Below are 14,419 nucleotides of genomic sequence, written 5' to 3'. Positions count from 1 at the left end.
TACTACCTTATCGAAACAATAGACATATCAAAAGAACAAACTAGGATTTTTCTAGGGTTGATTGGCTCATTTCTGCTCAAACTGCACTTTTTCTGTTGAGTGATGTACTCTTCATGCAATCGATTATTACCAACATTCACCTTGTGTTGCCTCTACAGTGTCTTCTTCGTCCAGATTTCAAGCTTAATCTCTTTATTTATCCATTTTACTCCTACCTTATTTAGCCTTTTAACCTTTGGAATATACCCAGACACTGCTGCTGTTAAATAGTTCTTGAACAGTATCCAAGCAATGCCTCTTTCTTTTTTATTCCACTCCTCTTTCCATGCTATAGCACCCAGTTGTCTCCTAAGCATTTCATAATCACCAGCCTTGTAGTTCCACATATATTCTTTCTTCACAGTTCTCATACGACTGGCTACAACCCAGGTGATCACTTCATGATCACGCTCACTGACCGGGAGAAGATTAGACATTCCATTTGCAATCACATCCTCTGATGATATAACCAAATCTAAGACTCTTAACTCTCATGTGCTCTCTGTTACATTGCCTAAGCTTTTGTCCAGTAAAAACTTAAGAAATTCATCCTCCTTATTCTTTGACACTACCTTTTCATTTCAGTCAATATTGCCATAACTGAAATCACCCAGACAAAGAAATGTATAGTCAATTTGGCTTAGTGAGCAAGCAAAGGAGCTATACATTTCTGTGTCTCCGCTGTCCACATTTCCCAGCTAGTAGCAATGCCCAACTAAATATCTTATTTTATCAATCTTCAAATCACACCATGCTGCTTCAAAATCACTGCCACTCCCCCCCCCCCCAATTGTATCTCAACTTTGTGTGGACATAATTCCTCTGCTATCATCAACAGCACATTCTCCCTTGTGCTTCCTCTCCTCACAAAAAACATCACTCCTTCCATTTCTATTCCTGTCAAGATATCGTTCTCATCCAAGTTTCAATTATTCTATTTTTGGACAAATTCAGACTAAGTGGATAGTGAGTTGGATAGGTATCAGCAAGTTGTGTATGGAGGTGAAGTATCTTAGAAGAGAAAAGTCACTAGTGATGTGCTACAGGGATAAGTCTTGGGACTATTGTTATTTAGTTTGTATATTAATGATATTGGGATGGGTTTAACTGGTGATATACAACTGTTTGCACACAATGCAAAACTGGGCAGAGTGAAGAGAAATCAAGCAGATTTTGTGGCCTTACAGGAGAACTTTTGTATTAGTGGACAACAGTATGGAAATGACAGTTCTAGTTGCAAAGTGTAAGGTTCTGAAATTTGGTAGGCAACAACAGGATGCAAAGCACACACTTGGTGGGGAAATTTTGGAATAAGCTGAGTAGACAAGAGACCTTGGAGTGTGGTGGACAAGGATCAAAATTTCACATTGCACAAGTTGTGAAGTCAAATTACCATAATCAGATTATGGTAATGATGCAGACAACTATAACATGCAGAAATAGGAAGGTTCTGGTTCCTCTGTAAATACATATATGTAATAAAGCCTTCATCAGGTTTCATATGGATTATTACACACAAATATGGTCCTCTAGTTTTCATGATGAGGATATATTGGAAAGGGTCCACAGAATACTAAGGTAACTGGTCTTTGGGACCTGGGATATGAAGACAGATTGAGAGAATGCAGTTTGCAAAGCCTTGTGAATAAGAAGAAGAAAGGGGATATGATTGAGACATTTAAGTTGATAAAGAGGTGTTACAGGGTTGATGCAGAAGAAATTTTTCACAGAATGGGGAGGAGCTGGATAGAACATGGGGACATCCTCGGAAGCTGTATGAGGAGGGTGTGAGCAGGGGCATAAGGAGCAGGTTCTTTGCATGAAGAGTGGTTGGTGAGCGAAATGTGTTGACTGACATTGTAGTGAATATAGATACACTGAATGAGTTTAAAACATGATTTGATGGTCTTTTTGTGTAATCGTACCTTCATAATTTGTGTGTAACACCAGACCTTCATGGAGTCTTTTGACTCCATGAAGGTCTGGTGTTAATACTATTAATAATAATAAATAAACTTAATCAATGCAACAATTTCATCTTCCTTATTTCTGATACTCCTAACATTTATAAATAAGTTACAATTCATTTCTTGATCTATAACCAATCCTGTCCATGCTGCCCCTCATCTGTGACTTCTCCATACTTACTTCTGTCTGCTCACCGTTACCCTTTGTTCCATATATCCCAGACTCAACTAACTGATATTCCATTCTTTTTTTAAATTTATTTATTTTTTTATTTATTAAAAAATACATAAATAAGTAAAATTTATGTATTTGTTAAATAAATCTAAACAGAAAAAAAAAAGCAGGTTTCCTATATAAAATGCATTTCTTTTAAATTTCAGATCAGGTGCAATGCAACACACTGCTGGTAAGTCTGTAATTAAATTAGATAAATACAAAGAAACAAAACTTACTTGAATTGTAATGTAACATATTCCAGTGACATATACTTTGATATTGGAATATGGTAACTAAGACGAGGTCCAGTGCCTCGAACACATTGCAGAGTGTTGCAGTATTCAAGACCAACAGTTGCATTCAGCTCCAACAGTTTCAATGATTCTACACATCTTGGTAGATCTAAAATACACAAAGATTAGAGAATAATCAAGTAATTAAATTTAAAAAAGCTCATTTATAACTTATATATAAAAATAGTATGCCACCTGCCTTTCAAAAAATGAAAAAATAAAATAAATGAATAACAAATGAAATAATAAAGTACTGTTCTAATGTAGTGACAGTAAAAATAATACCTGTTCTTCTCACTGTTAGAAAAAAACAAAGTTGTTAGCTGATAAGGCACATGTAGACAACCTCAATATGACATACATTAGTTCTGTTTAATATATTAATGTGTGATGTATGTACAATGTATGATAATTCCAGTGGTGGAAAGATTTTGGAAGAGTTGGTAACAGCTTGCATATATAAATGGGCTGACAGAGAATCTATACATTGAAAAGAACAGCATGGATTAAGGAAAGGTTGCATTTGAGTAACTTGCTTACATTTTAATAATAATCTTATGGGTAAGATAGGGAAATGGATACACCATGATATGGTTGGGCTTTGCTAAGCCTTTTGACAGGATACAAAATGAAAGGTTGTTGCATAAGTTGGAGGATATGAGATGGATTATAAACTATTAGCATGGATAAGTCCTTTCCAATCTTTACAATAATGATATTGGAAAAGATTTCAATGGTGATATAGAACTGTTTGCTGATGCAGATATAGGCAGGGTAATCAGAAATGTAACTCATTTGCAGTATTTGACTATACTGGAGTTGTAGGCATGTGAAAATAGCTTTCAGTTCAATGTTAGTAAATGTTAAGTTATGTACTTTGGTGTAATGAGATATCCAATGGTATATTATATTGATGGGATTACACAAGAAAAAAACTGATCATGTTAGGGATCTTGGAGATCCATAAAATAGAAAATTGAAGCTCCAAGGTCATATATTGCAAATACAATCTAGAAGATACTTTCAATGCTGAAACAAACATCCATGCAAGGATAAAGAAGTCATTTTGCCTCTTTACAAGGCCATGATATGGCCTCATCTGGATAATTGTGGGCATATCTGGTCTCCTGGATCCTGAGGCAGCACAGATACAGTGGAAAAGGTGCAAAGAAAAAGTGATAAAGATGATATTGGGTCTGTCATACACAGATTACTAGGACAAAGCATTTGTGAACTGCAGATGCAAGAAAACAGGAGAAAGAGAGGGGTGATATGATCATATAGTATATATATAGATGTATTTTAATTTTATGGAGAGTGGAGACAGGATGAGAGGGCATTCATGGTGGTTGAGAACGAATGCAGTCAAGAAAGTGGTGAGAGCTACATATATATAAATTTTTTTTCATGATAGAGTGGTTTGTGATTGGGCAAGTGCAAATAGTGTGAATGAATTTAAGAAACTGTATGAAAGCTGCTGTGGGTGACATGTGGCCTTCATGGATTAGTCCCTGACTCCCTAGAGGTCTCTAGTAATAATAATTATTATAATTATGGTGTGTGTTACTACACCTAATGAAAGGTTGCAAATCTATAGTAGATCTCTGGATCTTGGCAGATAAGGACATGAAGTTCATGGGACACATCAAAAAAGTTGTAAAGGTTATCCAGAAAATTGCTGCTATATGGTAAAGAACCCTGACAAGTAGAGATAAGAAGGTAATAGTTCCACAGATTAGTGTTTTATATATAATGCATTAATCAATCACATTTCTGTTTGCCTGGTTATATGGGTGATAATGGAACATGAGAGAGAGTAGAGGAAGTTAGTAACTAAGATCAGCACTCTGGAATGTTGAGTATGAGGACATATTAAGGGAATGCGATCTGCAGACCTCGGTAGACAGGAAAAGAAGAGGTGATATGATTGTGACACAGAATATGGCAAAAGAAGCCTATCAGATTAGATATATATAGGAGAATGGTTGCATTGGGGTAATAGGTAATGGGAGAACAAGAGGTCATTCCTGAAAACTGTACAAAGGTCATGTGAGTAAGGAAGTGAGAAGAAGATTTTTTGCATGGTGAATAAATGGAAAGAATAGTGAATGTTCCAATGCTGAATGTTTTCAAGGCATGTTATGATAAGTATTGTGGGTAGTAATGAGTCTTCTGACTCCATGGAAGCCAGGAAAAATAATAAAATAAAATAAATAATAATACTGTATATGGTATTTTGGCATTCACTTTCCTTTATTTTAAAGCAAATTATCTCCTTACTCTTTCACTGGAAGCAACACCTCATCAAAAGATCATGACCTAATTAAAAATTTCACACTTGATCCTAATTTATATCTTGGTTTCCTATTTTCACAATTCTTCAGTTTTGTTCATATCAAGCCATTTCTTCATTATTCATTAGGTTGCACTAATCAATGCCAAAAAACTCGTCCCTCTTGTTCCTGATACTTCTGGCATTAGTATATAAAAATGGCAACATCCCTTTATTCCCCCACTCACCTTTACTTTCTGAATTGATTAACCAATTCAATATCTTTGTATTCCAAGGGTGAGAAGGTTAAATAAGGTAGATGTGAGATGGATGAATAAAGAGATTAAGCATGTGATACAGAGAAAGAGGGCATTGTGGAGGCAGCATAAGAGAAGTGGAAATAACCAATTCCATGAGGTCTACAAAGACCGGGCAAGGAGGGTGACTTGGTTGGTGAGGGTAGCTAAAGAGAGGTATGAACAGCAGTTAGCTAATGAAGCCAAAAAAGAATCCTAAGGAGTTCTTTCGATATATAGCCAGCAAAAGAAAGAATGATTATAGAAGGATGACACTGATAGGAGAAAATGGTATAAAGACAGCTGTTGCAGAATGTGGTGGAGATACTTAATCACCTCACCGGCCATTATGGATCAAATACGCATCCTCATATGCTTCTTATCCATCATATATTTCAATGTAATATCAATGGTATTACAATTTTAATATGCATTTCGCATTCATATTTACTTGGACGTATATATACGTCCTGGCCGGTAGCGTGGTTAATGAGCAATTCATAAAGATCTTTCAATCTTGTGAATGTGACTTCATGGAGAGGTGTATGGGGAGTTGAGTAAACTAGATGTTAATAAGGCTGTGGGACTTGATAATATATCACCACATATTCTGAAGGAATGTGCTAGGGAGTTGATGCTAGCCTTGACATATTTTTTTAATACGAGTCTTGCACTGGGTCAAGTTCCTAAGGAGTGGAAGAAGGGCAAGATTGTGCCACTTCATAAAGGAGGTGATAGAACTCAAGCATCAAACTATAGGCCTATCTGTGTGTCAGGTGTTGTGGTTAAGTTGTTGGAGAAGCTTGTGAGAACTAGGATCCAGAGTTGGGTTGACAACAATGGTATTATCTTTGATGGACAGCATGGATTTGCTAAAAGGAGGTCATGTTTTGGTAATCTACTTACTTATTACAATAAAGTGACTGCTTCCTTGGACAGAGGAGAAGGATACACAGTAATATACTTAGATTTCACAAAGGCTTTTGATAGAGTACCTCATGATAAATTGATAGTCAAACTAGAGCGGATGGGGTTAGATATTAGATTAGTCCATTGGATTGGAGACTGGCTATCTGATAGGTATCAACAAGTTGTGTATGGGAGAGTGATATCCAGGAAAAGGAAAGTCACTAGTGGAGTGCCTCAGGGGTCTGTTTTGGGACCATTACTGTTTAACTTGTATATTAACGATATAGGTGAAGATTTGGATGGAGATATTCAGTTGTTTGCAGATGATGCAAAGTTGGGACGAACCATGAAGAGTAGTGAAGATGTTGTGGTCTTACAAGAAGACTTGAATAAATTGAGTGATTGGGCATGGAAATGGAGATGTGAGTTCAATGTTGCAAAATGTAAGGTTTTAAAATTTGGAAAACAAAGATGGGATGCAGAATTTATGCTTAGTGAGGATATATTGTTGGAGGTGGAAGAAATAAGAGATCTTGGGGTGATAGTGGATAAGGATCTGAAATTTAGGGGATACATAGCCAAAATTGTGAAGACAACACAAAGGCTTCTGGGAATGATGCGGAGGACACTGACATGTGGAAGTAGGGAGATTCTTGTTCCGTTGTATAAGGCTTTGATTAGGCCACACATGGAGGATCATGCCCAGATTTGGTCACCTGGTTTTCAGAAGGATGAAGAGATGTTGGAAAGGGTCCAAAGGCAATTAACTAAGGTAGTTTCTGACCTCTGGAATGTCGAGTATGAGGAAAGATTGAGAAGATGTAATTTGCAGTCTGGTTAACAGGAGGAAGAGGGGAGATATGATAGAGACCTACAAGTTGGTAAGGGGTTGTTATAGGATCAATGCTGGAGAAGTTCTACAGAAAATAGTGGGAGATCAGGGGAGAACCAGAGGTCATCCCTGGAAACTGTATAAAGAGGGTGTGAGTAGGGGAGTGAGGGACAGGTTTTTTTCATGCAGAGTTGTGAATGATTGGAATGCATTGCCTGGGAGTGTGGTGTCTGCAAGGAGTTTGAATGTGTTCAAGGCACGGTATGATGAGCTGTGTGTGTGATAAAAGGACCTCCCAGATGAGTCTTTGACTCCATGAGGTCTTGGGGTAATAATAATAATAATAATAATATTTTTGCTTAAGAGACTAGATTCCTCACACTCACTCGCTTCATGATTGCCTTCACACAAACTCATTTGCTTCCACCCTAATTGCTTAAGTTTCCATGAATTTGCACATCAGCATGTTCAGTGAACAAAGCTCTCTCTCCAGACATCTAACACCAAAACCATTCAGATGTAGTCCATCTGCATTGTACAAATCCTTCCTTCCATCAAAACAGAGACCACAGATCCACAAATTCTACATCATTTCTTTTGCACAATCTACTTATAGACTATCAGTGCCCTCCTCCTCAGTTTGCCTCTATCATAGTATGGTAGGAGACTTACAATCTTCACCTTCTCGCTCTTCAGTTTTGCCTCTTCTGATAACTCCTTTACATCCTCCCTTATAGAATACTTCTCGCTTCTCAAATCATTGGTACTAACCAAGGCAATCATTTCCTTCGACTTACCTTTTTGCATCTGGCTAATATCATGAATTTTTGCACCCGGGAAACATGATTTTGTCATACTTTTGTTGAGTACTCCCCTGATTGCTGAGTTTCCATACATAATTTTCTCCTTTTCTTGTTTGTTCGATTGTTCTTTATTATTCTTTCAGATCACCTGCTTCTTTCTTTTTCAGCCCTGCTTAGCTCTTGCCACTTCTGCAGTTGTTCAATTTTGCACTTTGTTCTATGAAGAATAACATTTAAGCATGCTATTTCTTTATTGATATCCATTTCATTCTCGTCTATTTCCATGGCTGCACATTTGACATTATTAACATCATTTTCCATCTTATGGGAAGTATCTGTTGTGTTCACATCACCTAATAGACACTCACTTTTAAAACACTTAACACATATTCTCTCTCCAGTTTCAACTTCCTTCCACATATTCTTTAATTTTCTCGCTGCATACACTGCGCTGAATAATATCCTGCAAATGCAAATCGCCAGACAGCGTGTCTTTGCTGCCATTGTTTGTTGCATTGGTGCCATGCCGAAAATATCATAATAAATATCACAATAAAAATGTTATAAATATACTAGTACTTTAAAAATACATACATCTATACTAATACACTATAATACTCTCATTTTCTGATGAAAAAACACAACAAAACAGATAAAAAATTGCTAATTTCACACCATTTCTGAAACTTTTAATTCATAAAGTTAAAATTTATTTGTTTATTTTCATTAAAAGTTATTTACTGTGTTTGTTCTCTTGATCACTATGCCACAGGGATAGTGATCAAGATTCTTATCCTATATAAATATCAGAAATGATTTATGTATAAGTGTGTGTGTGTGTATTATCTTTCTAGCATGTGGCAACCATTTCACTGATTGTGCTATTCTGATTCAAAGTTATTTACTGTGTTTAATGTATTTGCTCTCTTGATCACTATGTCACAGGTGCCGTTAAAGATTAGACAATAAAAATTAGATGTTCCATGTTATAGTTAATTTAATACAAAACTCAAATAAAACATGCATTTTTATTTTATATCAATAGTAAAACATAAAAATTACCTTTACGAGCTTGTGTTTTAACCCTAATGTCTCCAGTTTCTCTTTTTTTCTGTCTGCGTTCTTTAAAGGGATCTATATCTGTTGAATCTGGTTCTTTCCACATTTCCTTTGGTTTGTGAATAAACATATTTCTTAAATCAGATTCACGAAGATCTGAATGAGTATTATTACTATAAGTTGACAGACGAGAGGACTTCATTAGTAATGATGATGTGGCACTATTGTCTTGAACCACTTCTAATATATCATGATCACTACCCAAGTGATCAACAAGTGAAGAATCTGCCCTATTTTCACTCTTTCCATGATGATTATTATACTGTACTACAACTGCATCCACTTTTCCCACAGTGTTGAGAGAGGGTGTTGGTTTATATGGAAGAGACGCATCAGCTTCATGAAGGACGGATGGGTTATGTTGTACACCGCGTAGCATACTGCTGTTAGTGTCATCATCATCCAGAATGTTACTAAGATCTAAACAGGCAAAAAATATAAATAAATAAATAAATATATATATATACAGGGTGTTCGGGATAAATTTGACAGTTTCGTAAGGAAAAAGAAAATCTTCTTTGTATCTATTAAATTTAATGAATTGACAAAAAAACATTACAGGCAGAGTTAATTACAATACTATCAAAAAGATTTACTCAAAATAACCACCATTAGCATCGATCACAGCTTCAATTCTGCTTCGGAACCTCGAACAAGCTGATGCTACAGTCTCCCTGGGAAGGGCCGCAAAAACTGTTTTAATTTTATCCATTAACTGGGCTTTTGTATTACTGGAAGTGCGATTGGTGTCTTTTTCAACTGCGCCCCATACAAAATAATCCATGGGGTTAAGGTCTGGGGAGTTTGGAGGCCAAACATTTGGACTGGTGAAGTCGTAGAAATTTTCAGACAACCATTTTTGACTTTTCCCAGAGGTGTGGCAAGGGGCCGAATCCTGCTGCCATACATACGGCCTACCATTGGCTACCCTTGTTATCCAGGGCTTGACTACAGTTAGCAACTCCACGAACAAAGCCCGAATTCCAATGCCAGGGTTCTTCAACACCTGTTCCTGCAGATTTGCGAGGAATTCTGCTGTACGAACGCAATCAGATCGTCTGCTAGGGATCTTTCTTCTTGCTACATCCTCGTAGTCACCATTGCAAGTCTCTAGTTCATGCCTGATTGTTTTTACTGTATTCAGGGAGCATTGGGCAGCAGTCGTAATATCCTTATTTTGATGGCGGGCACGAATCATCATGATACAAGTTATTCTCTTCCATGATTCAGGTGGGTTCCAGCTATCCATCCTTTCTGACATCTTGTATATGAATGAAGAAGGGTCCAAACTTTTAAATGAAGAGAAGTGTGTGTTAATACATGTAACTTACGGAAAAATATAATTAATTATAAATATGTCAAATTTATCCCGAACACCCTGTATATCCATGTTGCACTATGTTACCAAACTATCATTTTACACCAGCAACCTAACAAAATCAGAATTGACAGTGGTGAAATCATCAAAATTACTAGAACTGATAAAGGTAGTGCCATAGTTATTCTAAATCTAATTACTTATTTGGAAAAAATGAATCTAATAGTCTTGGACAACAGCACCTATCAACTTGTTAACTATGACCCTACTAATCAAATAAAAAAGAAAACGGAGAAGCTACTTAAATCAGTCACCACATGGCCCGAAGATGCCATTAAAAAATTAATTCCGCACTACGCTCATTCCCCAAGAATTTACGGTCTACCAAAGATTCACAAATGAAGCACACCACTCCAGCTGACAGTTGAAGGTATAGACAGCCCCACTTATCACCTAGCCAAGAAACTAGCGTCAACACTCAAGGAGTTGGTAGGTCATTCCTCTTCCTATATTAAAAACACATAACACTTTGTAAACAAAATCAAAGACATAACACTGAAAAAAGATGATTTATTAGTCAGTTTTGATGTCTCTCTGCCCTCTTCATAAATGTCCCAATTAATGAAACAATCCTTATATTACAAGACAAATTCCCTACTGATATCACAGCACCCTTTGTGCATATACTATGTTCTGGCTATTTTGTGTGGCAAAACACTTTCTACCTACAAAAAGAAAGCACAGCCATGGGCTCGCCATTGCTAACTTTTATATGGAATATTTTGAGCAATGTGCTCTAGATTCCTCTCCTTTAAAACCCAAAGTCTGATATGACTTTGAGTTATGTTGACAATGTTTTCGCTATCTAGTCCCATGACCACCAGACACTAGACACTTTCCTCAGCCACCTAAAAACACAACACAACACAAAAGGATACATGCATACAATTCACAAATGAATTGAAAAGCAGAACATACTTCTGTTTCTAGATACACTTGTTGCACATCTTCCTTCTGGCAGTCTTTCCTTCACTGTTTACCAGAAACCGACACATACTGGCTAATAAACTCCTACCACCACCCAACACAAAAACTAGGGTTTATTAATACACTAAAAAACAGTGATTTGAAGATTTGCTCCAATGAACAAGCACTTAAAGATGAATTAAAAGTTATCAGCAATACCTTCCTAACAAAATACTATCAACAAAATTCTGTACAAGACCTCACTTAAAAAAAAAATAAACTAGACTACAATAAAACTGTAACCATTCCATACTAATAAGGGATATCAGACAAAATAAACAGAATATTACAAAAATATAACCTTAAAGCCACCTTTAAATCTCATGCAAAATTAAAGAACTTACTCAACTCATCCAAAGACCCGCTCCCTCCACTAGCCCACCCTGGAGTATACCGTATTTATTGCACCTGTAATCTACCATATATAGGAGAAACAGGATGCACAGTTCCTATCAGACAAAAGGAACATAAACAACACATTAAATATAATAACTATGGTCAAACTGGCCTTTCTGATCACCCTGAGTACTTTACATAGAACTGACTGGAAAAGCACCTGTTGTTTACATCACACCAAAACATGGTATGGACGTAAATTTAAGGAAGCCTGTGAGATTCTTATCAATCACTCTAATCTTAACAATAATGATGGTCTAAAAATCCCAAGCATATGGAAGGCACATATTCTATCCACTCAATCCTTCTCACTAAGAGTTAATTTTAAATAGGAAAATAGGTAATCCAGGATCTTAAATCTAATATAACAATTGTCATGTTAAATTAGGACATCATTTTTACTGTAACAAAACTATCTATATGAAAGAATGTTTCTATGATGTTGTCTTAAATAGAATATAGCTTTGATGTAGTAAATTTATTTTATTTTATTTATTTATTGTAATTTTATTTTATTTTATTTTCACTAGAGGTCAGTTGATTGATCAAATCACTGTCTCTTCAGCATACTATGTGAAATGTAATTTAGCTTGTCTCTGTATATATATATATATGTGTGTGTGTATACTTCAGATGATGACCTCAATATGAAGGTCGAAACATCGGGAAATTAAAATAATTATTTATAACACGGTTGTAGAGTCCATAATTTGTGTAAAATGAATGCTGATCACCACGTAATACTAAAGGAAAGGTTACCAAACTATGGATGATTATGGAAGATTATAAATAGTCATCTGTGTGTGTGTGTGTGTGTGTGTGTGTGTGTGTGTGTGTGTGTGTGTGTGTGTGTGTGTGTGGAAAATAATAACCCTTAGATATGATTTAAGCAGGTAATTCTATAAGTAATAAACTAACAAAAAAAAGTAGTTGTTTTGAGTATAATCAATGTTTCAAGAAAGTTGGAAATGAGGACTTTTACTACAATTTCTTGAGATTCCCCCAACGTCAGGCTCTCTGACAAGCTGGCTGGAGTCTCCCAAAGCTGCATCATTACCCCGTCCCCAAGTGGTACATCACACTAGAAGGGGGAAAAAAAGTTCAATTTCTTGAGACATTTCTTGATTTTTGTTTTGAAATCTTTAGAATATATACAACCTATTATTTGAAATACATGGTCAATGACATTTGAAAAGGTGCTGATTACACTTAATTTCTCTGTAGGGAGTGGACAATACTGATTACTGTGAATAGTGTTATCAGCCTAACAGTATGTTATAAATGCTTGCATGACATTCAACTGAGTAATTCAATGCAAAGAAAAATGAATACATTTCTGCCAGCCTGGATGGTTGAGTAGACAGCATCTCTTCTATCTCTAACTTATAAGCCTTGTTGAAATCTCATTGTGGCAAGGATGTTTGTGAATGTCTTTAGGTGGTAGATCATTTCAACCACCAGTGTGAGATGTAATTCTGCCCCCCCCCTTCCCGCTTGCTTACCAGAGGTGAAGTGGCTTGATAAAGTTTCATGTCTTATCTCCACAGCAGAGTTTCAGGATCATATCATTATCTCTAACCTTAGCGAACTCACACACATGATGTTAACGTACCACACAGTGACATTTCATAGATGGGATTCACAAATACGAGGGTGATCTGAAAACTTCTCAGCCTAAGGTGAAGTGGCTTGATAAAGTTTCATGTCTTATCTCCACAGCAGAGTTTCAGGATCATATCATTATCTCTAACCTTAGCGAACTCACACACATGATGTTAACGTACCACACAGTGACATTTCATAGATGGGATTCACAAATACGAGGGTGATCTGAAAAGTTCTCAGCCTAACAATGAAAAAACAAATTTATAATTTCAAAATTATTTTTTATTTTTCAACATAATCTCCCTTAAGACTAATATTTATTTCAGAATACATTTATTCCAGTGATGCTCCAGTGCCATTATTCCATCCCTAATTTATTCAGTAAGATCGACAAAATACCCCTCTACAGCTGCGATCACCTCTTGATTCAAAGAAAAATGTTGACCAGTGAGGAAGAGTTTTAGTTTTGGGAAGAGATAGAAGTCACATGGAGCCAAATCTGGGGAATAGGGTGGATGTTCCAACAATTCATAGTACAGATCCCTTAATTTTCCCATCACCAAAACACTTTTGTGGGCAGGTGCTTTGTCCTGATGAAAGATGATTTTTTTTTTCTTCTGCAAACCGGGTCTTTCCTCATGAATTTTTTTGTCTAGTCTGGCTAAAAGATCAGAATAAAATATTCTCCATTTATTGTTTTTACCCTTTTCAAGATAATTAATAAACAAAATGCCTTTAGCATCCCAAAACACCGATGCCATGACTTTTCCTGCTGATGGAACCGACTTTGTCTTCTTTGGCGCTGAACAACCGGCTTCTGTCCTGTTTTCACTGCTGTTTGGATTCTGCTGTGTAATAGTGAATCCAAGTCACATCCATGGTAATAAATCGACGCACAAAATCAGTTTTATTCTTGTTAAAATGCTCCAAGCACTGTTCAGAGATTTTTATGCGAGTGCACGTTTTTGATCTGATGTGAGCAAGCACGACATCCATTTTGCGCAAAGCTTTTTCATATGCAATTCTTCATGCAAAATATATCCTACACGTTCTTTTGAAATGCCTATAGTCTCAGCAATTTCATGCACTTTGACTCACCGATCATCCAATACCACATCATGCACATGATGAATGATTTCTGGGGTTATTACACTTTTTTGGACGTCCTTCACGTGGATCATCTTCAAGGCTGGTACAGCCATGTTTAAATTCGGAAGCCCATTTCTTAATTGTCAAAATCGAAGGAGAAGAGTGCCCATAAACTTTTATAAACTTCAAATGAATTTCTTTAGGCGTTAAACCTTCTTTTACAAAGAATTTTATAACT

General features: G+C 36.3%; 1 protein-coding gene across 4 annotated transcripts in view; it reads right to left on the bottom strand.

Annotated features, from left to right (window-relative positions):
* Window positions 1–14,419, bottom strand: part of LOC150092685 (uncharacterized) — a 491,968-nt gene that overhangs the window by 37,270 nt on the left and 440,279 nt on the right. For all 4 annotated transcript variants that reach the window (XM_090414354.1, XM_090414355.1, XM_090414357.1 and 1 more), the window contains exons 20-21: window positions 8,691–9,167; window positions 2,460–2,625 (exon numbers count right to left, since the gene is read on the bottom strand). In XM_090414354.1, coding sequence (XP_090270480.1) covers window positions 2,460–2,625; window positions 8,691–9,167 — 643 coding nt within the window. The remainder of the gene's footprint in view (window positions 1–2,459; window positions 2,626–8,690; window positions 9,168–14,419) is intronic.

Source organism: Typopeltis vanoorti, chromosome 25 (genome assembly GCF_054136105.1).
Source record: "Typopeltis vanoorti isolate ZY-2024b chromosome 25, IOZ_Tvanoo_1.0, whole genome shotgun sequence".
NCBI classification, from domain to species: Eukaryota; Metazoa; Arthropoda; class Arachnida; order Uropygi; family Thelyphonidae; genus Typopeltis; species Typopeltis vanoorti.
This window is presented reverse-complemented; position numbering and strand designations above follow the sequence as displayed.